The following is a 22,827-nucleotide window of genomic DNA, read 5'->3' on the forward strand; positions in this document are numbered from 1 at the left end:
GGGACACCGGGACCCATGGAGCCCGGGGAGGGAATGGAGACACTGGGGACACCGGGGACACTGGGACACCGGGACCCATGGAGCCCGGGGAGGGGACGGGGACACGGGGGCCGCAGAGAGCTGGGTTTGGGGTGATGGATCTGGGGCCTTGAGAAGGTTCAGGGGGGGCCGTGGGTTTGGGGGTGGCTCAAGGGCTCAGCGAGTGGCATTGGGGGCCCCGGGGGGACAGAGGGGGTGGTTTCAGGGTCCCTGGGGGGTTTGGGGGGCTCAGGGAATCAAGGGGCTGGTTTTGGGGGGCTCTGGAGCTTGGGGTGACTGTGTTTGGGGGGCTTTTGTGCCTGGGGGTGGTGTTGGGTGCCCCCAGGGCCCGAGGGTGGGTGATTTTGGGGGAATCAAGGGCTCAGCAAGTGGTTTTGGGGGTCCTGGGGGATGGACGGAGAGGTTTTAGGGGGCTTAGGGGATGGAGGGTGTGGTTTGGGGAGCTGGGGAGCTCGGTAGTGGCTGGGTTTAGGGGGCTTTTGTGCTTGGGGGGCAGTTTTGAGGGGCTCAAGTGATCAGGGAGTGGTTTTGGGGTGGTCCTGGGGGTGGAGGGGGTGGTTTGGGGGGCTCTGGAGCCTGGGGTGACTGAGTTTACAGGGGTCTTTTGTGCTTGGGAGTTGGTTTTGGGGGGCTCAAGGGCTCGGCAAGTGGTTTGGGGGGGTCCTGGGGGATGGAGGGAGAGGTTTTAGGGGGCTTAGGGGATGGAGGGGGTGGTTTTGGGGGGCTCAAGGAATGGAAGGGCTATTTTTAGGGGGATCAGGGGATGGAGGGGGTGGGTTTGGGGGACTCTGGAGCTTGGGGGTGCTTAGATTTAGGGCGTGTTGGCGCTTGGGGAGTGGTTTGGGGGGCCCCAGGGCCCTCGGGTGGGTGATCTGGGGGGGGGCAAGGGTTCAGGAGGTGGTTTTGGGGGGACCACGGCCCCCCCCACCCTCTCCCCCCTTCCTGCGCAGAGGCGAGGGGGGCGGAGGTGTGAGGAGAAAGGGGCCTGGCAGCTCCATTTTCAGGGTTTCTGGGGTTTTGGCAGTGCTGGGTGGCCGGGCCATAAAAGCCACCGAGGGGGGAGGACGTGCCTGCTGTCACCCACTGTCACCCACTGTCACCCCCTGGAGCGGCCTCACCATGGCTGTCGCCTGCCTCTTTGTGCTGGTGGTGATGGGAGGTAACGGGGACCCCGGAGAAGGGGACACGGGGCGATGGAGACGGGGACAGCAGGGGTGGCAGTGAGCGCGGGGACGTGGGGGTGCGGGGGGTGAGGGCTTTGTGGGGACAGGAGGGTAGCAGAGATGAGGGCCTTGTGGGGACACGCACCCAGGGACGGGGGACAGAAGGACATGGGGACAGGCAGGAGGGATGGAGGGGACAAGGTCCTAGTGGGGGATTCTGGGTGTGGTGGGGATAGCTGGGGAAGGGGCTGGAGAACGAGGATTGCGAGGAGCGTCTGAGAGAGCTGGGGGTGTTTAGCCTGGAGAAGAGGAGGCTGAGGGGAGACCTCATTGCTCTCTGCAACTCCCTGAGAGGAGGTTGTGGAGAGGAGGGAGCTGGGCTCTTCTCCCAAGGGACAGGGGACAGGACGAGAGGGAATGGCCTCAAGCTCCACCAGGGGAGGGTCAGGCTGGACATCGGAAAAAAATTTATCACAGAAAGGGTCACTGGGCCCTGGTAGAGGCTGCCCAGGGAGGGAGTTGATTCACCTTCCCTGGAGGGGTTTAAAAGATGGGTGGACGAGTGTAGCGATTAAGGCACGGACCTCGTAGATGGGGGCAACAATCGAGATCAATTTTATTTAGAGAATGCAAACCTTATATAGTGCTTCTGTATCCAGTAACAGCTACCCCAGTGAATTTCCACCCGTGAGAATCCCGCAGTTCAGTGACAGTGTGCAACCCCGTGTTTTCCACAGACGTGCCCCTTATCTTCATGTTTTCCGCCTAGCGCATTCCTTTCCTATTAACCCACGGGTCTTAGTAAAGATTCCAAGGTCTCAACAAGCTACCAGCATGAGAACATCGTCCATTTGTTCTGTGCTTACTGCTAATATCGCAGGTTCACCAAGGCATCAGCCGTTTGCCCCCGCGTACACCCAGTACTGCAATCTTTATGCCCCCAGATGAGGTGCTGAGGGACGTGGGTTAGTGATTGATGGGAATGGTTGGACTGGATGATCCAATGGGTCCTTTCCAACCTCGTGATTCTATGATTCTGCGATTCTATGATAGGCTCTTTGTGGAGACATGGGGATGGTGGTGATGGGGACCTCGTGGCATTGTGCACCCAGGGATGTGGGGACAGGAGAGGACATAGGGACACGTCAGACGGATGGGGGACGGGGTTCCTTGTGGAAATCTTGGTGTGGTGGGGACGGGGTCCTCATAGGGACCTGGGAGAGGCAGAGATGGGGTCCTTGCGGGCACCTGGGGGTGGTGCGGATGGGTTCCACGTGGGGACAGGCACATGGAGCTCCTCATGGGGAGCTGGGAATGGTGGGGACGGGGTCGGCATAGGGACAGGCACCTGGGCGCAAGCAGGAGGGATGAAGTCAGCATGAGACCGAGAGGATGGTGGTGATGGTGTCTGCATGTGGACCCTGGAGGTAGTGAGGACAGGTTGCATCACCATCCCTGTCCCCCCTCAGCAGCGTGGGCCGCGGACACCGAGCCCTGCCAGAGCGTCCTTGCGTCCCCATGCCAGGATGTGGCCACTGCCACCCAACGTGACCTCTGGGACAGCCTGGCCATGGTGAGCACCAACCCTGCCACCCCGCAGCCTCGACACCTGCTGTGGGGTCGGGCTCAGCCCTGAGAGTCTGCGCTGTCCTCGCAGCAGGATGTGACCCAAGGCGACGGGGTGATCGCCCGTGGGAAGAAGTGCAGCCTCTGCACCAAAATCCTGACGAAGTTGAAAGAGATGGTGGGCGAGGACCCTGATGAGGTGAGGGGAGCTGGGGGGGCGCAGGCAGGGGGTCGGTGCCTCCCGAGCAGCCCCCACTGATGCTGGTGGGGCTGGTCGTGGCAGGAAGCGGTTGCAGCAGCGCTGAACAAGGGATGCCGGACGCTGGGGAAGCTCCTGGGCCGCTTCTGCAAGTGGGTGGTGAAGAAGAAGAGGGACCAGATCATCCAGGCACTGCAGGACGACGAGGATCCCCGTGACACCTGCACAGCCCTTGGTTTCTGCAAGGCCTGAGCCCAGGCAGCTCCCACCCTGCAGCCCGCAGCCCACATCCTGCACCTTGCATCCTCCACCCCACCCCCTGCATCCCACATCCTCCACCCTGCACCCTCCACCCCCCATCCTGCATCCCCCATCCCATGTCCTGCACCCTGCATCCTCCTTCCCACACCACTGCCTCCCGCATCCTGCACCCTGCATCCCACCCCTTGCATCCTTCGTCCCACACTCTAATCCTGCATCCCACTCCTTGCATCCTTCGTCCCACATCCTAATCCTGCATCCCACCCCCTAATCCTGCATCCCACCCCTTGCATCCTTCGTCCCACACTCTAATCCTGCATCCCACCCCTTGCATCCTTCATCCCACACTCTAATCCTGCATCCCACCCCTTGCATCCTTCGTCCCACCCTCTAATCCTGCATCCCACCCCTTGCATCCTTCATCCCACACTCTAATCCTGCATCCCACCCCTTGCATCCTTCATCCCACTCTAATCCTGCATCCCACACCTTGCATCCTTCGTCCCACACTCTAATCCTGCATCCCACTCCTTGCATCCTTCATCCCGCTCCCTAATCCTGCATCCCACCCCTTGCATCCTTCGTCCCACCCCCTAATCCTGCATCCCACCCCTTGCATCCTTCATCCCACACCCTAATCCTGCATCCCACCCCTTGCATCCTTCATCCCACACCCTAATCCTGCATCCCACTCCCTGCCCCCCCCCACTCCCCCCCACAAGGCTCCGTCCTGCATCCCACCCCTGCACTCCACATTCCCACCCCTCCCGCCTGCCCCGGGGTCGGGAGGGCACTTGGGGCTCCCATGCCCCCAGGAGGGTACCCGCCTGACCCCCTGGGGCCCCAAACCCCATCCTGGGGTGGAGGAGACGCTTTCCCTGGGGCGAGGGGAGCCCTGAGTGCCCCCAAACCCTGAACCCCTGCTCCCCCTCACCCCGACATCCCCTCCTGGAGCAATAAAGGGCCTCGTCCCCAGCCCCCACCTCTCTGTGAACAGGGACTCCTGTCACCCCCGAGGATGGAGGGACAGGATCCCCTCCTTCGGGTACAGGGACCTGCTGTCACCCCAGCTCCTCCTTCCTGTCCCCACGGGGGAGGATGGAGCAGTGGGACGGGATGTCCCCAAGATATCGATGGGCGTCACCACCATCAGGGCACACGGGGCTGGGACAGGGACCCAGGGACCGTGGGGACCTTGTGGGGCACATGGGACTGTGGGGATGGGACCAGGCACAGGGGGACCCTGGAAACAGGGATCTATAGGGGACACGGGGATCATGGGGCAGGGATCTATAGGGGACATGTGGATCGTGGGGACACGGACCTATCAGGGAAACAGGGATTGTGGGGACAGGGATTTATTTGGGACACAGAGATCACAGGGCAGGGATCTACTGGGGGACAGGGATCTATTTGGGACACACGGATTGTGGGGGCAGCCCCCCTAGATGTCCTACATCATGGGGTGGCCCCGCAGCCCTGGGGCTGACCCCAACAGCTTGAGGGGGGCCCAGACGCCAAAGAGACCCCAACTCCCCTCATGGCCCCAGACCCCCAGAGGGACCCCAACACCCCTGAGGCGCCCCCAGACCCCCAGCGAGACAAAAACACCTCTGAGGTGCCCCCAGACCCCCAAAGAGGCCCCAACTCCCTGGGTTGTCCCCATGCCCAGTGTCTGGGGTGTCCCCCCAGCTTTTATCCCCACCATTGCTCCCCGATCACCCCCCCAGCGAGGGCACTGGTGGGGTGTGGGGGTCCCAAGCAGAGAGGATATGGGTGGCTAGGGAGGCGCAGGAGGATCCACATGTGTGGGGCCACCCCAGGGCAGGGACCCCTGTGAACATGACGAAGATGAGGAGCTCTCGCTCAAAGCGGCCCTGGAGAAGGCCACATGAACCCCATTTATTGGGGAGCCAGGAGCCACCTCCGGCGGCGGCAAATCCCATTCCTGCGTCCATCTCTGCTCCTCGCAGAGCTCCAAGCGGGACCAGCAGCTTCCCAACCCCCCCCTCCTCCTCCTCATCCTCGTCCTCCCCCCGAGTCCTCTCTCACTGCCCCATCATGCAGGCCATTTTGCAGGCAACAGCGGAGATGAGTGCGGCCCCGCGCCCGCTGCCTTCCTCCGATTGGATGAAGGTGATGTCGCAGCCAGGCGTCAGCTGCCGAACCGTGGCGTGGAAGCGGTCCTTGAAGCTGCCGAAGGGGGAAAAACCATGGGGTCAAGGCTTGGGGGATCACAGAATCATAGAATGGGTTGGGTTGGAAGGGACCTCACAGCCCATCCAGTTCCACGGACAGGGACACCTCCCACTGGATCAGGGGGATCCAAGCCCCATCCAACCTGGCCTTGAACCCCTCCAGGGATGGGGCAACCACCACTGCTCTGGGCAACCTGGGCTGGGGCCTCCCCACCCTCACAGCAAAACATTTCTTCCTCAGATCTCATCGCAATCTCCCCTCTTTCATCCCCAAATTGTTCCCCTCGTCCTATCCCTGTACGAGCACCTCCCCAGCTTTCCTGCAGCCCCTTTCCATACTGGAAGCTGCTCTAAGGTCTCCTTGGAGCCTTCTCTTCTCCAGGCTGAACAACACCAACTCTCCCAGCCTGTCCTCATATGGGAGGTGCTCCAGCCCTTGGATCATCTTCATCATGCAGGAGGAAGAGGATGGTGGTGGAAGGAGGAAGGTTCCTGGTGATCCTCACCTGGGATGGAGTTTGTAGACGGAGCCGTCAACCCCTACGGTGATTTTGAGGGTCTCCTGGCTCCGACTTTCCCGCATGCGGTTGATGACACCGGCCAGCCCAGCCGAGCACATCTGGGCAGCGCGGGTGGAGACGCTCTCGCAGACCATCCGCACAATGTCACAGTCCGTCCCCGAGGGCAGCAGCTCGAAGGCTGTCAGGATGTTGTAGATCTGCTTGCGGTCACCAGTGTCACTGGGATGGGGAGAGAGGAGGACAGCGATCAGGGGAGGGAAGGACACATGGGACCCTGATATGGGGCAGTCAGCGTGGGTTGAGGTGGAGAGGTGGGATGGGGGACCCTGATATGGGGCACAGCGGGGTTGGCACGTAGAGACTCTGATGTGGGACAGCTTGGTGTGGGGTGACAAGACAGGGGACCCCAATATGGGGCAGTTGTAGAGGGCTGGTGAGGGTGACAGGACATGAGACCCCAGTATGGGGCACTCAGAGGAACTTGGTATGGGGTGACAGGACATGGGGACCCCAACATGGGGCAGCGTGGGCTGGTTGGGGGTCCCGGTCCCCCTGTACCTCTCGATCTGTGACATGAAGCGGGTCTCAAAGGTCCCGCGGGTCTTGAGCTTCTCGGAGGCCTCGCCGTTGAAGAGCAAGTTCTCATCCACCAGCTTGAGCAGCACCAGCCGGACGATCTCGCCCATGTACTTGCCCCCGATGATCTTCTCATAGCTGGGTGGGATGGACAGGGGGGAACACGGGCATCAGAACCAGGATTTGGGGGGGCCACATCCTACCACACCATCTCTTTCCTTCCCCCCTTCCTTGCATCCCTGGGCATGGGCACAGCAGGAACCTGTGAGGAGTTGCGCTGGCCACAGCTGAGCCCAGGGCGGGCAGGGAGAAGGAGGAGGGTGGGCGGAGGGGACGCAGCCAGGGATGGGGACCAGAGGATGCCCAGAGGAACTGGATCTCTCCTATTCCTTACAGTTGCTGACCGGGGTTAAGTGAGGTCTCGTCCACCACGCGGTCGTACTCCAAGAGGAACTCGTCCAACTCCCCGGAGGCACCGAAAGCCCCCCACTCTGTGTTGACGCACATCCGGCCCTCATCGCCCTCCACCAGCTCCACGTTATGCATCTCCTCCATGTAGCAGGCGTTGCAGCCCGTTCCTGCCAGGGAAACCAGGGATGGGACCGGCTGGGGACAACGTGACCCCTCATCCCAACACCCGCGTCCCTCCCATCCCAATGGCTCTGCGGGGCTGTGCTTGGAGCTTTATAGAATCATAGAATCACTAGGTTGGAAAAGACCCACTGGATCATCGAGTCCAACCATTCCTATCAAACACTAAACCATGTCCCTCAGCGCCTCATCCATCCATCCTTTAAACACCTCCAGGGAAGGTGACTCAACCCCCTCCCTGGACCTGCTGGCCACGCCATTTCTGATCCAAGCCAAGATGCCATTGGCGTTCTTGGCCACCTGGGCCACTGCTGGCTCATGTTCAACAAACACCCCCAGGTCCTTCTCTTCCAGGCAGCTTTCATAGAATAATAGAATAATCAGATTGGAAGAGACCCACTGGATCATCGAGTCAACCATTCCTATCAAACAATAACCCATGCCCCTCAGCACCTCGTCCACCCGTGCCTTAAACCCCTCCAGGGAAGGGGACTCAACCCCCTCCCTGGGCAGCCTCTGACAGGGACCAATGACCCTTTCCATGAAAAATTTTTTCCTGATGTCCAGCCTAAATCTCCCCTGGTGGAGCTTGAGGCCATTCCCTCTCGTCCTGTCCCCTGTCCCTTGGGAGAAGAGCCCAGCTCCCTCCTCTCCACAACCTCCTTTCAGGTAGTTGCAGAGAGCAATGAGGTCTCCCCTCAGCCTCCTCTTCTCCAGGCTGAACACCCCCAGCTCTCTCAGACATTCCTCTTGTTCTCCAGCCCCTTCCCCAGCTTCGTTGCTCTTCTCTGGACTCGCTCCAGAGCCTCAACATCCTTCTTGTGGGGAGGGGCCAGAACTGACCCCAGGATTCGAGGAGCGGTCTCCCCAGGGCCGAGTCCAGAGGGAGAAGAACCTCCCTGGCCCTGCTGGCCACGCCGTGTCTGATCCAAGCCAAGATGCCCTTGGCCTTCTTGGCCACCTGGGCCCCTGCTGGCTCCTGTTCAACCAACACCCCCAGGTCCTTCTCCTCCAGGCAGTTTCCAACCAGACTTCTCCTAGTCTGGAGCTGCTCAGGGTTGTTGTGCCCCAAGAGCAGGACCCGCCATTTGGCCTTGTTAAACCTCATCCCATTGGTCTCAGCCCATGGGTCCAGCCTGTTCAGATCTCTCTGGAGCCTCCTGACCCTCTAGCAGATCAACACTTCCACCCAGCTTAGTGTCATCCACAAACTTGCTGAGGGTGCACTCGATGCCTTCACCCAGGTCATTGATAAAGACACTGAACAGGGCTGGACCCAGCACTGAGCCCTGGGGACACCACTTGGAACTGGCCTCCAGCTGGAATTAACTCCATTTAACTCTCTGGGCCTGGCCATCCAACCAGTTTTCCACCCTTCCTAATCCAGATTGGGAAGCTCAGCCCTCCTGCTCTCCTGCTGGTCCTTCCCAGCTCGCTGTTTGTCCCTGGTGGGGGTTGGGGACAGCCACCGTGGGGTCCCAGGGGCTCTGGGTGCTGCGCAACGAGGGCAGTGTGGCCTCCGAGAAGCAGATAAACAGTGGCGACGTGTTTACCCAGGCCGAGGGGCCAGAGTGAGCCGGTGCGGAAAGCCCAGATGGCCGCGTGGTTGATGGCACTAACGAGAGTGAGGGTCTGGGGTGGTGGTGGGGCTGCTTCATTGGGTGGGGGGAAGGAGTCTCTGGGGTCCAAACCCATCCCTACCTCCCACGATCCAGGAGGAGCCGGCACTGGGTGCACAGTGCGATGCCAGAGCCACCGGCAGCCTGAAGCAAGGATGTCCCTTGGGGACAGACCCACGCTGGGGGTGACCAGCCCTCTTACAGTCACCCTTTCCACCCTAAAGATGCCCCTACCACCATGCCAGATGATGCTGTCCAGCATCCCAGTCTCAGGAGACCTCAAGGGGGTGTCACTGCCACCCCACTGTCCTTGCTGTGTCCCCCGAAAGAGGACAAGGTCCTGCTTGCAGCAGGGGACCACAAGTGGGGCCGTGGGCACAGCCCCACCTCGCCTGCCGCATGTCCCTGCGGGAAGGGGCCATCTTACCCACAATCATCCCAACCTCGCACCGGTGATCTTCGTAGTAGCAGGAGATCATTGTGGCCACCGTGTCGTTCACCATCGCCACCACGTCCATCTCGAAATCCTGGGGAGGGGACAGGGATGGAGCTCACCAGGGATCTGAGGTCTGCTCTGGGGGTCTCCAAGGGTGAGGATTCACAGACAGACAGACAGACAGACAGACACATGCATGGATGACCCTTCTTGGGGACACACGGGGTTCTGTGTCCCCTGTGCGGAGGTCTCCAGCACAAATTGTATGATCATCTCACCCCTCGCCGTTTGATGGCATCTCTCAGGAGCCCAACCACGTTGTTCCCTTCGGCACCAGAGGCTTTGAAGCCCTTGGTCCAATTCAGGAGGATGCCCTGGAGCGAGGAGAAGGTGGGGGCTCTGAGTGTAGCCAGGTCTGGGAAGCCCCAGGTCCTCATAACCACCCAGCCACCCCCTCACCTTGTCGATGTCCTCGTGCCGCACAGGGAAGGAGAAGGTGAAGCCCAGGGGCAGCTTTTTGTGCTTCATCTGGTGCTTGTCCAGGAAATCGGAGATGCACCCGGAGATGTAGTCAAAAAGCTGGAAAAGAGGAGGTCGAGCCTTTGCCAAGGTCTGTTCCCCACCGTCCCAACTGCCCATGGTGCCCACCACCGCCCAGCATTCCCATGCTGTGCTTGTGCCCGATGAGAACCACATGGCAGGGGATGGGACGTCCCGTGTGCGCCGCTCACCATCTCGGCTGTTCCCGTCATGGCATCCTCTGGGATGGAGTACATCTGGTGCTTCGTCTTCACCTTCCATTGCCCTTCTTCCCCCTCGCCCACTTTCACCAGCATCACTCGGAAATTGGTGCCACCGAGATCCAGCGACAGGAAATCTCCAACCTCTACAAAGCCAGAGGAGACACAAAGTGGCCAGCTCAGAGGGCATCTCAGACACGGCAAAGGACGAGGAACGCTGTCCATCCAGCCCAGCAGCGCCGTACCTGAGCCCTCGGGTGTGGAGCGGACGTAGGTGGGCAGCATTTTGACAGAGGCTTCCTCGTGCGTCTCCAGCTTTAGCCCTCGGTCCATCTCTTTTTGCATCCGGTACATCACCTTCTTCAGGTCCTCCTCCTTCAGCCGGAATTCTGAAAGGATCCGTTCCACCTGCAGCAGGACGGACACCATCAGCTGGGTATGGGGGATATGGGACCCTGGTGCCCTGAACCAAGAAATAATCCAAATTTTCCTTCCCTTGGCCCCGGTTTTGCCCATCAGCACAGACCACCCTATCCCACCTCTCCGCTATCCTGCCTCCAGCCAAACAGATGGTCTGGGAAAAAAATCCACTGGGCCGGCACAAACCACTCCTGCTGGCCCCAAACCCTCTCCTGGTGCTGCTTGCGAGACATCCATTGTCAGCACAGGGGTCTCCATGCCATCACCTTCAGCCAGTTCATCTTCCATGAGCTTAGCTGGTTGCTTTGAAGCCAGTGCCATTCCAACAGGACCAGTGACCTGGGACATCCCATCCCATTGAATCCCAGGGTCTTTCCTGGCAAGGAGTACTTCCAGTGATGCCTTTTAGGAGCTCAGTGGCATGGGACCCCTCCATGCATCCTCCTCGGTCCCCTGGGAGCATCCTCCTCAGTCCCCTGGGAGCATCATCCTTGGTCCCCTGGGAGCATCATCCTCAGTCCCCTGGGAGCATCTTCCTCAGTCCCCTGGAAGCATCTTCCTCAGTCCCCTGGAAGCATCCTCCTCGGTCCCCTGGAAGCATCTTCCTCAGTCCCCTGGGAGCATCTTCCTCAGTCCCCTGGGAGCATCTTCCTCGGTCCCCTGGGAGCATCTTCCTCGGTCCCCTGGGAGCATCTTCCTCGGTCCCCTGGGAGCTTCTCTCTCCCTGTATCCCCTCCAGGAACCATAGGTACCATTTTCCACCCACCAGACTCACTGTGAGATGGGAACTGAGGGCAGATGGGTGGGATATAAAAAGTCTTATCAGGAATCGCTGCCTTGCCTCGCTGCCAGGGAGAACTGCAGGGCCCACTCGAGGGAAGCGCCTGGCAGGCAGGGCCCGTGTTTACCCTGTACGTAGCAACCCCGCACTGGCCACCGGCGCAGCCTCCATTAACCACGGCACGTAATCGGGGGCAGGCAGCCCCACGCTTGCAGATGGAGCCGGGGCAGCGAGCACTTGCCGCTCGCTTGGCCAGATGCACCCGGCAGCATTAGAGGCCTCATTAGTCACTGGGAGCCAAGCTTAAAATGCTCCTGCTTGCACTTTCGCTGGCAGACGGATGTTTTCCTTGAGGCTGCTGCTCTTTCTCGATGGGGTTCGGGGTGGGGGGCTCCGCAAAAGGCTTTGGGATGTGGTTTTGATCTGTTGGGAGAGCGCCCAGCCAAATCTGCAGCCTTGAACCCCCAGTGCATCCTGACAAATCATCCAGCTCCAAATGCCATCCCTTGGCATCCAACCCCTGAGCCAGAGCTGATGCCAAATATCTCCTGGCCCTGAAAGCTCCTGCCCTGCGGAGCCCTTGCCCTCAGGGAGCCACGGCCACTGCTCACAGCCAGGGGGGATCCCAACACCTTGCCAGCCTTCCTCCCAGTCCATCCGAGTGCCGAAGTGGTGAGAGGAGACACAGCGGCACGGCAGAGGATGCCACTCTGCTGGGGGACACTGCCAGCCACCCCAGGGCAGCACCACAGCAAGGTTTGGGCCCTGAAGGTGCTCAGTCCAGGCTGGTTGGGAAAATCCTGCCAGGAAAAGCATGGTGCCAGATTTGATCATCTTGCCGGAAGCGGTGAGTGAAGGCATTCGGCGCTCCGGGGCACAGAACCCATGGCACACGAACACCAAATGTGCCGTGGCCTTTATCCACGGCACTGGCGCTTGAGGATGGCAGCAGAGGGTCCAAGCAATATTTCTGCAGTATCTTTTCCGTGCGCCTCAACTCATCCCTCCTCTTGCCTCTGAAATGCTGGGTTTGGCTTTTCCTCAGGGGGATTTGGCTCTTCCCATGTGACCAAAACCACCTCTTGGCTTCTCCAGTGAATTGCTTGCTCCGACACATCCCACAAAGGGGGCAAAGCTGGAAACCATGTGGCCAAAGGCAGTGGTGGCTGGTGACACCCAACTCTCCTAGCCACACACTGCTGCAATCAGTACGTGCTGTGTCCTCTTGCTGTCCCCTTGGATGTCCTCATCTTCAGCGTAGAAGCACCTCGCTGTCCTCACCCATGACCCCACGAGCTCAATCCAGCCAGGAGAGGAGACGGGAGCTTCACTCCAGTCGATATTTGAATCATAGAATCATAGAATCACCAGGTTGGAAGAGACCCACCGGATCATCGAGTCCAACCATTCCTATCAAACACTAAACCATGTCCAATTGGCCCGGGGTGAGCTGGGTGTCGTCCTCCTCGGTGACAGTGGTGACAACCAGCCGCAGGAGACGATGGGCCCCATCTCACCCAGGGATGGCACCAAGATGCTAGGGGTGAAGCTGGGAGCATCCCAGTCACACGTCCTCGGCAGCGTGGGGACAGGTCATGGTCCATGCCATGCCAAAACAGCACTGTGTCCCCTCCCCAGAGTGTGACAGGGGGTGACCTCAGGATGGTGACCCCCCGGAACATCAGGGCTGACCCCAGGCTGCCTGGCTTGGCCGTCGGAGCCAGCATCCATCCCACCAGGCATCCTCCCCTCCTGGCTACCTCCATCCCCAAGAAACCTCGTCCAGTAGGAGATGCCCGCAGCACACGGCCGCTCGCCATAGGGATGGCCCTGGCAGCCCGGAGAGGATCCCCACCCATTCCTGCACCCCACATTCCCACCATCCCCTCAGAATCACCCCAGCAGCCTGGAGAGGATCCACACTGCTCCCTGGACCCCAAATCGCCACCAGCCCCCCAGAATCATCCCAGCATCTCGGAGACGATCCAGACTGCACCCCAAATCCCCGCCATCCCCCTGGGATCGTCCCGGCAGTCTCACCTTCTCCTTCCTACCGCTCTCCATCCTGGCTCGGTGATCCAGCATGGGGGCAACTGTTGGAGCAGGCTGAGCTGTGGGTCAAGTTGTGTCCCCACAGAGTGCCGAGCCCCTCGACGCTGCGCCTGGCCGGGGGAGCGAGCCCCTTTCCCGGCACTCGGCCGGCCGGCACTGGGCTGCTCCGTCTCTCGCTCCACTGGGAGATGCTCCACTTTCGCTGCTTTATGGCATCCGATGCCTGGCACCCGTTCTAGGGGGGGTGTCCCGATCCCCCCGTCCTAGCCTCCGGACCCTCAAGCAGAGGGGCAGGGGGAGGGACCCGGCGTCCCTACAGGCTCAACCCTCTCGCCCCACATCTCGCTGTCGCCTCGACGCCAGTGGGGACGTAGATTGCGCTCTTCTTGCTCCCTTCCAATCTCTTTACCCGCGTGCCGGATGTTTTTCAGCGTGTTGAGGGGTCGTGATCCCAGCCTGGTTGGGTTCTACAGCCGGTGGGGAAGTCCTGGAGCAGTGGCAAAGCTTGGCTGGGGGCCGCTGGCCCCGTCATGCAAAGCACCACGCCCCGGGCCACCCGTGTCCCCGCGCTGGTTGCCATACCAACGGTGCGATGTCCTGGTCAGTGATGGCAAGCACTCCACCGGACGGCTTAGCAACCTGGCACGCTCCCATGGAGACCGTGCTGGGGCCGAAGAAGCGGGGGGCTTGGTGACAAAGGTCACGGCCGCCCGGTGAGGGGCAAGGTAATTGGGAAGTGCTCTCTGCCCCCAGGATGGGGAAACGTTCCAGTGGTGGCAGGTTTTGTGGGGACATGGGGATCCCCCGTTGTCTCCGGATCGGTGCCACCAGCCAAGCGTTGGGGACTACCTGGGCAAATGCTGGATTTTGGGGGGTTCCAATGGGCAATGGGATGCTGGTGGCTGCAGGCGCCCACCAAAACCTCCCAGTGTCCATCCACATCCCCTGGACACGGAGCTGGGAGAGAGAAGGAAGGTTCTCCCCATGCACCCCGAATCTTTCTGCTGTTGGTGTCCCCTGGATGCGGAGCTGGGGTCCTCTGGGAAACCTGGATGGGCACTGGGAGGACTGGGAATCCCATGGGGGCACAGGGTGGATCTTGAAGGGCCCAGAAAGGGACAAGGTCACCCCAGAGTGCCCCAGCCACGGACGTCCACCCCATGGGGGCAGCCTGGGAGGGAGGAGTGTGCCCTCGCCCCACAGTGGGGACCGAGGGGTGCATCCCCCCGTCACCAGCCCCATGGAGAGGGGCCCCCAACCCCTGGAGAGGACCCCGCACAGGGGGTCCCAACCCTTGCCCCACAGAGGAGCCCCGAGAGCGGCCCCCTCCTTACAGAGGGGACACTAACTCGCAGAGGGGTCGCATCCCCTGCTCCACAGAGCAACCTCCATCCACAGTGGGACCCCTAAGCCCGTAGAGGGACCCCCACCCCACAGAGAGACACCCACCCCACAGAGGGACCCCCAATCCCCACCCCACAGAGGGGTGTCCCCCCATCATAAAGCAGCCCCTAACCTTCATCCCACAGCACAACTCCCACCCCACAGAGAGGTCCCCACCCCACAGAGGGGTCCCCACCCCCAGCCCACAGAGCAATCCTGACTCACACTGGGGACCCCGACCCCCCCCACCCCATAGAGATGAGCACACCCCCCCCCCCTCAGGCCCAGAGAAGCCCCAGCCCCTCCCCGCCCCCTGGGGCTCGCGCGCCCCCTGCCGGGCGGGCGTCCCCGCTGCGGGACGAGCCCCGCCCCCTGGCAGCGCTGATTGGCCGCGAGCGGGCGGGAGGCGTGGCCACGGGGAGCGGAGGGCGCGGACTGGCTGAGAGTCTGGGGATGGCGTGGTGGGCGTGGCCACACAGAGAGACGCACGCTGATTGGTCTAGCGGTGGAGGGGGCGGGGTCGGGTTGCGCGGGCCGGTGTTGAGTGGTCGATACGCCTAGGGGGCGGGGCCAAACGGGCGCATGCGCGGTGCAGGCGAAGCCCCGTGGCAGTTCCCGGCGCTACTTCCGGTCGCGCGCGTTCCGCTTCCGGGTTGGCCTCATCCTGCCCTTTCCCACCTCCTCACAGCGGGTCAGGAGCCGCCAGGACCGGGGGGAGAGCGGGCCGGGCAGGATCGGGGGCTGTGCGGCTGGGGGGCCGCCCGGCCGGTGCTTGAGGAATGGGGGGAAGGCCTGAGGGGGGTCGTGGGTGTGGGGCGGGAGGAGGCGGTCTCGGGGGCCCCGGGCCCGGTGTTGGAGAGGTGGGGAGGGGGACCTGGGGAGGGGCCTGGGGGCCTGGATCCGCTGTTTGAAGGGCGGGGGGGTCTGAGCGAGGTGAAGGGGTGAGATTGGAGTAGCGGGGGGGGAGTCCTGGCTGCTTGGTGCCGGTATTTGAGGGACAGCCGGGGCGGGGTGGGGGGTGGGGAGCGTCTGAAAAAGGTAGAAGGGCAGGATTGGGGTCCCGGGGAGGGGCTGGGGGCTGGGTCCGGTGTTTGAGAGGTGGGGGGGGGCTCTGAGTGGGGTGGGGGAGTGGCATTGGGTTCCTGGGGGGGACCCTGGGTGCCTGGTGCTGGTATTTGTGGGGTGGATGGGGTGTCTGGACAAGGAGGAAGGGCAGGATTGGGGTCCCAGCGGGGCCCTGAGTGCTTGGATCCAGTGTTTGAGGGGTGGGCGGTGGGTCCTGGGGGGTTTCCGGATGCTTTATTTCAGTGTTTGAAGGATGGAAGGGGGCTTGGGGGGAGAAGGTGCTTGATGCCGGTGTTTTAGGGGTGGGGGGGCCCTAGGTCTGGGTGAGGTGGAGGGATCCTGCTGGGGACTGAGTCTGGTGTTTGAAAAGTGAGAGGAGTGTCTGGGTGAGGCGGGAGCACAGTATGGGGGCCCCAAGGAATCCCCTGAGCCCAGCAGGAGCCTGACCCCCTCCTTACTGCTGTCCCCTTCCACCCCAGCTGCTGCCATGAGGCTCTACAGCCTAAGTGTCCTTTACAAAGGCGACCCCAAAGTGCATTTACTGAAAGCTGCCTATGACGTCTCCACCTTCAACTTCTTCCAGAGGGCCAGGTGGGTGCAGGGGGGCCCAATCCCTTGCGGGAGGTTGAGGGGTGCGATTGGAAGCTTTTGGGGGTTTTCATTCCTTGTTTGAAGGAGCGAGTTTTTCCTTTCTGGCAGGATTTCTCCCTCTGGGGGGGTTTCCTTCTCCGTTCTGCCCTGCGTCGCTGGGGACGCAGCAGTATCTGCTCCTCCTGAGGAATAAACCCTTCCCCTCCCCAAGATGCCGCTGTGGGAAGCAGTGACCCTGTGTGGTTTGGCCCCGTGCAATCCACTTGGAGCTGCTGCTCAGCCTCAGGAGAAGTGGGAACGCTCAGTTCCCCTCGGAGCTGCCCAGGCAGGAGGTCAGGATGGACTCGGTGCATCTCCCACTGGAGCCAAGCGATGAAATGTGGGTGCAGGGCAGCGCTCTGTGTGCTCAGTCGGCTGTTTTCCCTCCAGCGAGTCCCTAGGTCCAGTTGCCCCGGCAGCTCCAGAGGCGAGTGGGAGGAGGCTTGGGTTGGTGTCAGACAAACAAGCTGTGCGTCACCCTCTGCTGTCTTTATTTAGGCGTTCGGTTTGATATTAAAACTTTTCCCAGCACACAAACATCCGCTTGGGTGATCCTGATGCTGGCTTCGGTGAGCTGGGATAGCCCTGAGCACTGATCCTGGCTCCTGGACCCAGCGAGAGGTTGCAGAGCTCCTCAGCAGAGAGGAGCTCCTCAAAACCTCCCAGAGCTCTAGAATTTGCCTGTTGGGGAACAGCTTGTTTCCCAGCTTTAGGAAATACCTACGGGACTCAAGTTTTCCATGGTCTATCCCTGCCAAGATTTGACAGAGCTTCCAGATCATTTTGTTCTGTGATTCCAGTGATAAAGGGAAAAGAGCGAAGCCAGATTGAATTTAAAACCCCATTAGAAGTCACATATGCAGAATCCAGGAGCTGTGCCAGCATGCTCCAAGATGGATTGTGCCGGGTGAGGGAATCTCTTAAAATTCCAAATTACTTTGTGGTCGCAGCTCTTGATGTCCCAAATCCTGAGAAAATTCCCTCCGCGGAGCCACTTCCCAGCTTCGGTGCTGGAAACTGAAGTTTGGGTTTAAAACATTGTGTCTGCGTTGTTATTTTGAGGCTCTGGAGTTTCCAGAGCATTGAGTTTGGGGGTTGAAGCTGGGATAAACACGGCTGTGGCTCCTGAGGAAGGAGGATGGGGCCAGCCTGGCTGTGCTGTTGAACCTCTACCCAATAATTTGGGAGGGTCAGGAATGTGGTGTGATGGAATGAGGTCTTTGGTGGTTGATTCCTATGGGAATGCTGTGAAATACTGGAATTGTGCCAGCTGCCCGATGCAGGTGGAATGTGCTGGTCCTTCATTCCTGCTGAAGTTGGGTGTTAAGAGATCTCTGGGGCAGTCTTATCCCTGGAAATGTGGTGGTTTGGAGTCTCCGTGGCAGAAATGGAAAATATCCTGAAGGAATGTGTGAGCTGAGAAAGGCAAATCCCCGATCGGAGCTGGAAGGCAGCGAGGAAACCATGGTCTCTGCTGCTCTCTGTCAGTGTCTAGTGCCACGTGAAGCTGGGGAGGGCATTTGAGCAAACCCTGCAATCTGAGCTCCGATGGGTTTCCCTTCTGCCACTTCCCAGCTGGGGAATTCCTCGCCTCACCCTCGTTAATCCCAGTTTGTTAATCCTGGCGGGCGCTAGGGTAGGGTTGATTTTCCGCTTACTCAGGGCTTTGGGCCTCTTCCCTTTCACTGTGGGGCGAAGAGGAGGGTTTGTGCGAGAAGTTTGGCAGGGCTCGACTGGGGACTCAGGAATGTTTTCCACACTCGGAGAGCGTCTGGCTTAAGGATATTCCTTAATTTTGGCTGCAAGGGGCAGGTGGCTGAGGTGCGGCTGGGGTTGAGTGGCCTCCCTGCGTTGCCAGCGCCTTGTGCGGGGTTTGTGTCAAAGCCCAGTGTGCAGGATGAAAGCTCAGGTGAGGGAAGGGCTGGAGTGTGCCTGCAGAGCAGGGCGCAGCCATTTGGCAGGGGAGATCCATGATTCAACGGTGTTTTATTCCCTTGAATCACAGAAAAGCTGGTTCAGCCTAAGGCAGCGAGCTCCTGGCCACAGCCAGAGGGACTGGGTGCACCCGGTGCTTGGGTGCCAGCTCTTCGTAGGGACAGGATTTGACCTCTTCCCCAAGGAAAGGTTGGAATTGAGGGCACCTACAGCAACTTTACCCCTGGCACGAGCTGTGCGGCACAGTCAACACACCGGAGGGAAAGGATGGGTCCAGAGTGACCAGGCCAGGCTGGAGAGGGACCCGGGTGAACCTCATGGAGTTCAACCAGGCCAAGTGCAAGGTCCCACACCTGGATTGGGGCAATCCCAACACAAATCCAGGCTGGGAAAGGAATGGATTGGGAACAGCCCTGAGGAGGAGGACTTGGGGTGCTGGTGGGCGAGAAGCTCAACGGGAGCCACAATGTGAGCTCCCAGCCCAGAAACCAACCGTGTCCTGGGCTGCATCCAGAGCAGAGAGACCAGCAGGGCCAGGGAGGGGATTCTGCCCCTCTGCTCCGCTCTGCTGAGACCAAACCTGGAGCCCTGTGTCCAGTTCTGGAGTCCTCAGCACAGGGAGGACATGGAGCTGTTGGAGCAAGTCCAGAGGCCACAGAGATGATCCGAGAGCTGGAGCACCTCCGAGGACAGGCTGAGGGAGCTGGGGTTTTTCAGCCTGGAGACAAGAAGGCTCCAGGGAGACGTTAGAGCAGCTTCCAGTACTGAAAGGGGCTTGAGATTTTAGGAAGAAATGTTTTGCTGTGAGGGCAGTGAGGCCCTGGCCCAGCTTGCCCAGAGCAGTGGTGGCTGCCCCATCCCTGGAGGGGTTCAAGGCCAGGCTGGATGGGGCTTGGAGCCCCTGATCCAGTGGGAGGTGTCCGTGCCTGTGGCAGGGGTGGAACTGGATGGGCTTTGAGGTCCCTTCCAACTCAAACCATTCCAAGATTCTATGAAACCCCTTGGCTCAGCCACATCCCTGCTTCCACAGCTTGGTGGTGAGGAAGGGTTTCAGCCCACCTGGAGCTGAGCTGAAGGACAGGCCATGTCCCTGGTAGCTCCCTCGCTGACTCGAGCACCAATGTTTTGTGTTTGCAGTGTGCAGGAATTCATGACCTTCACGAGCCAGCTGATCGTGGAGCGCTCAGAGCTGGGCAGTAGAGCCTCTGTCAAGGAACAAGGTAAGGACAAGCCAGGGCTGGCACGCGTGGCTGCACGTGCTTCGTTCCTTGTCTGTTTATGATAAGAAACAAAACCTCAAACCAGCGCCCAGGTAAGAGACGCTGGAGGTGTGAGGTTGCTGAGCTGGGCAAGAGCCAGGCCCGCCCCATGAGAGAGGTTTTAGGAAGAGCAGGGTCCTGCTCGGCAGCTGGATGCCACTGGCAAGCTTCCCTCCCCCTGCCACCCTTGGGATGCTCAGAGCCGTTGTGTTACACCCCTGCCACCCTTTAGCTCGCCCGCTTTCTCCCATCCCTGGCCCTTGTGGCAGCTCTTGAGCTCTGCTGCGTGAATCCAGGCTCCGTACGCGAGCTCTGGCCTCCCCGCCCTGCCTGCGCGCTTCCTGAACCCCGAGACACATTGTGTGTTGGCCGCTGCCTCCTTGTTAATGACGCTCAGTTATTAACTGAGCTGTTCTGTATTAAAATCAGGCTGAGCGCTTCCTCCGTGTTTTGTCTCACTCCGGAAGCACTTGCTGCCCCAGAAAGCTGATGTCGTGTCCCAGCATCGTGTCCGGTGCCGTGTGGCTGGGCTGCAGCCACTGGCTGAATGCAGCTTGAGGCTGACTCTGATCCCCTCACAAGCCCTTCTCGCTCTCCTAATTAAGTCCTGTGTAATGCAGTCACTGAAACCTTCCAGGGCGATTCGTGGGTTGTGGGAGGCGGTGGAGGAGGCCCTTCCCGACACAAATTCTCTGCCTCAGAATACCTCTGCCACGTCTATGTCCGGAACGATGGGCTGGCTGGTGTGGTGATCGCTGATAATGAGTATCCACAGCGGGTTTGCTTCACCTTGCTGGACAAGGTGAGTGCATGGGCTGGGAGCAGCTCCGGAGGCTCTGGGGAGCAGCTCCAGATGTCCTGCAGGGACTGGAAATGCTTGATAGCTGTGGATCTTGTTGCTGAGCTGAGCAGGATCCGGCCAGCCCTATGGCTTCCAGGCCATGCGGTGGCAGGGCTTTGCTCAGGACGTACTCCCGGCTCCACAAACGTCCCATCCTCCCTCTCTGGCTTGGGTTTTATGTGGGAAAACCAGGAGCAAGGGAGTTGGGTTCTGACTCTTCCCTCAAATCGTACGAAGTGGAACGGGAAGGAGGAAATCCCTGTGGAGAGCCGCTGGCGGTAACCGCCCGCTTCCTTGCGTCACAGGTGCTGGATGAATTCTCCAGGCAGGTCAGCAAAATGGACTGGCCCTCGGGCTCGCCGGAGACCATCAGCTATGCCGCCCTGGATGGGCACCTCAGCAAATACCAGGTACAGAGGCTGGGAACGTGCCGCGTGGCCCCTGACTCTGGCAGGAGGCCCCAGCACACGCCAGGGCTGGGAGATTCCGGTGTCCCCATAGTGCTGACACTGCTGCTTCTCTCGCAGAACCCCCGCGAGGCCGATGCGATGACCAGAGTGCAGGCAGAGCTGGACGAGACCAAAATCATCCTGGTGAGGAGGATGGTTGGCCCACGGCTGGGATGCTCCCACTGGCATAGGTGCTCGGGGCAGGATGATGCCCTCTTGGTGGTGGGGGTCTGCTGGCAACCTCCATCCCCGGAGATGCTCCTGGTGCTGTGGGAGCTCCTTCTCCCTTCCCTCTTGCACTCCCTTCCCTCTTGCACTCCCTTCCCTCTTGCACTCCCTTCCCTCTTGCACTCCCTTCCCTCTTGCACTCCCTTCCCTCTTGCACTCCCTTCCCTCTTGCACTCCCTTCCCTCTTGCACTCCCTTCCCTCTTGCACTCCCTTCCCTCTTGCACTCCCTTCCCTCTTGCACTCCCTTCCCTCTTGCACTCCCTTCCCTCTTGCACTCCCTTCCCTCTTGCACTCCCTTCCCTCTTGCACTCCCTTCCCTCTTCCAAAGTCACATCCTTGTTTGTCTCGTGCTTTAAATGACCTGCATGTGCTGGCGCCTTCGCTGAGGGCTCCTCTCCTCCCCATCACTGTGACCTTCCAGGCTTTATCCAGGCTGGGATTGCCCCCTCCCTGGCTGTGAGGCCAGGGTGGTTGTGGGAAGGCAGGGAACTCATCCTCTCGTGTGGAGGGGGATGCGGTGGCACCTCGAGCTCCTGCTCGGGGCCGGGAAGGGCCTGAGCTGCCACGCTGTGGCTCAGCACCCATTTCATTCGGCAGCACAACACCATGGAGTCGCTGTTGGAGCGAGGGGAGAAGCTGGACGACTTGGTCTCCAAATCAGAGGTGCTGGGGGCACAGTCCAAAGCCTTCTACAAAACTGTGAGTGCTGCTTTCCGTTCCAGGGGAGCGAAAGCTCCTCCCTGTAGAGCCAGGCATGGGCTGGGGCAGAGAGTTGTGCTTGGGGGCAAAGGGAGCTCCTTGTGCAAACCCTGCCTAGGGTGGCTCGGCCCTGCTCGGCACCTCCAACCCCTTGTTCTTCCTGGCTCAGGGCTGCCCGCTCCTCATCTCAGATCCTCGTCGCGGCTCAGGGCGCCCCTGTTCTCATCCCCACTCCTTGTCCCGGCTTGGAGCCCCCCATTTCTCATCCTGCTTCCTCATCCCAGTTCAGGGCCCCCCATTCCTCATCCCCATTCCTTGTTCCAGCTCTGGGCCCCCCATTCCTCATCCCTATTCCTCGTCCTGGCTCAGACCCTTTACTTTGCCCCGTGTCTGGTAAAGGGCGACTCCAATCCCCGCTGTGGTGCTTCCTGGCACAATCTGCGGCTCGGGGGGATAGCTGTGGGGGTTGAGCTGCGCCACGAGCTGGGAGGCTGCTGCAGCAAGCGTCACTGCTGGTTTTCCCTTTTTCCAGGCCCGAAAGCAGAATTCCTGCTGTGAAATCATGTGACGCGGACCCCGGGGTCTCCTGCTCTGGACCACCAGGCCTTCACTCCACTTTGGACCTCAACCGTGCCCGAGACAGAGAGCAGAAGCCCAGGGGGATTCCCAGGCTGTGCTGCGGAGGCTTGGGTGCTGTGAGCTGATAGGACTTTTCTTTCATCCCAAGGGAATGGCGAGGCCGGCATCCGGCTCTTCTAGGGGTGTGGGCAGTGCCGGAGCCCCCTGCCCTCGCTTTTCCTGAGGGTTGGTGTGGGGTGCCCGGTGCCGCCTCAGCATCCCGGCCCGCAGGAATGGGGGAGCACGGAGCCGGGGAGGAGGGTCTGTTCTGTATTTATGTCCCAAAAGCTATCCTGAGGGGTGGGAATTGGGGGGGGGTGGAAAGGAAGAGGCGCTTCCCTCTCTGGGGGGGCCATGCGCTCCCTTGTCCCAGCGCTGGTGAACTGGAAGCGGTGGTCTCTGTCCCCAGGGAAGGGGCAGGGCCGAGCGGGTGACAGGGTGGGGGGTTTGGCCATCCTGGCTGTTTTGGAGCTGGCGGGGAGGTTCTGCTCCCTCCCTGCTCTGGCTGAGGCTGGTTTGAGCCCCCCCTTTACCAGCTGGGAAGAGGGGAGCTGGGG

General features: G+C 60.6%; 3 protein-coding genes across 7 annotated transcripts; 2 read left to right on the forward strand and 1 right to left on the reverse strand.

Moving 5' to 3' along the window:
• Positions 1 to 1,100: 1,100 nt before the first annotated feature.
• LOC138731548 (saposin-C-like) lies at positions 1,101 to 3,820 on the forward strand. Of its 2 annotated transcripts, none has more exons than XM_069877528.1 (4): positions 1,101 to 1,198; positions 2,672 to 2,775; positions 2,860 to 2,967; positions 3,052 to 3,820. In XM_069877528.1, the coding sequence occupies exons 1-4, from the start codon at positions 1,159 to 1,161 to the stop codon at positions 3,217 to 3,219; spliced, it is 420 nt and encodes a 139-aa protein (XP_069733629.1). In that variant the 5' UTR covers positions 1,101 to 1,158; the 3' UTR covers positions 3,220 to 3,820. The 2 variants fall into 2 exon arrangements, with proteins under 2 accessions (XP_069733629.1, XP_069733630.1); XM_069877529.1 differs by having other exon boundaries at positions 1,102 to 1,198; positions 2,675 to 2,775.
• Positions 3,821 to 4,952: 1,132 nt separating this feature from the next.
• Positions 4,953 to 14,091, reverse strand: GCK (glucokinase). Of its 4 annotated transcripts, XM_069877509.1 has the most exons (11): positions 13,745 to 14,091; positions 13,151 to 13,649; positions 10,155 to 10,317; positions 9,901 to 10,055; positions 9,629 to 9,748; positions 9,448 to 9,543; positions 9,161 to 9,260; positions 6,918 to 7,101; positions 6,506 to 6,661; positions 5,933 to 6,166; positions 5,245 to 5,421 (listed from the first exon to the last, which is right to left on the reverse strand). In XM_069877509.1, the coding sequence occupies exons 2-11, from the start codon at positions 13,193 to 13,195 to the stop codon at positions 5,277 to 5,279; spliced, it is 1,398 nt and encodes a 465-aa protein (XP_069733610.1). In that variant the 5' UTR covers positions 13,196 to 13,649; positions 13,745 to 14,091; the 3' UTR covers positions 5,245 to 5,276. The 4 variants fall into 4 exon arrangements, with proteins under 4 accessions (XP_069733613.1, XP_069733612.1, XP_069733614.1 ...); XM_069877512.1 differs by lacking the exons at positions 9,448 to 9,543; positions 9,629 to 9,748; positions 9,901 to 10,055; ... (1 more) ...; positions 13,151 to 13,649; positions 13,745 to 14,091 and having other exon boundaries at positions 4,953 to 5,421; positions 9,184 to 9,260; XM_069877511.1 differs by lacking the exons at positions 9,448 to 9,543; positions 9,629 to 9,748; positions 9,901 to 10,055; ... (1 more) ...; positions 13,151 to 13,649; positions 13,745 to 14,091 and having other exon boundaries at positions 4,953 to 5,421; positions 9,177 to 9,255.
• Positions 14,092 to 15,146: 1,055 nt separating this feature from the next.
• Positions 15,147 to 22,580, forward strand: YKT6 (YKT6 v-SNARE homolog). The gene is made up of 8 exons (XM_069877700.1): positions 15,147 to 15,236; positions 16,090 to 16,201; positions 19,313 to 19,395; positions 20,136 to 20,236; positions 20,581 to 20,685; positions 20,803 to 20,868; positions 21,551 to 21,652; positions 22,185 to 22,580. Exons 2-8 carry the CDS (start codon positions 16,098 to 16,100, stop codon positions 22,218 to 22,220), a joined length of 597 nt encoding a protein of 198 aa, XP_069733801.1. The 5' UTR covers positions 15,147 to 15,236; positions 16,090 to 16,097; the 3' UTR covers positions 22,221 to 22,580.
• Positions 22,581 to 22,827: the final 247 nt, after the last annotated feature.

This window comes from Phaenicophaeus curvirostris, chromosome 27 (assembly GCF_032191515.1).
Source record: "Phaenicophaeus curvirostris isolate KB17595 chromosome 27, BPBGC_Pcur_1.0, whole genome shotgun sequence".
Taxonomy (NCBI): domain Eukaryota; kingdom Metazoa; phylum Chordata; class Aves; order Cuculiformes; family Cuculidae; genus Phaenicophaeus; species Phaenicophaeus curvirostris.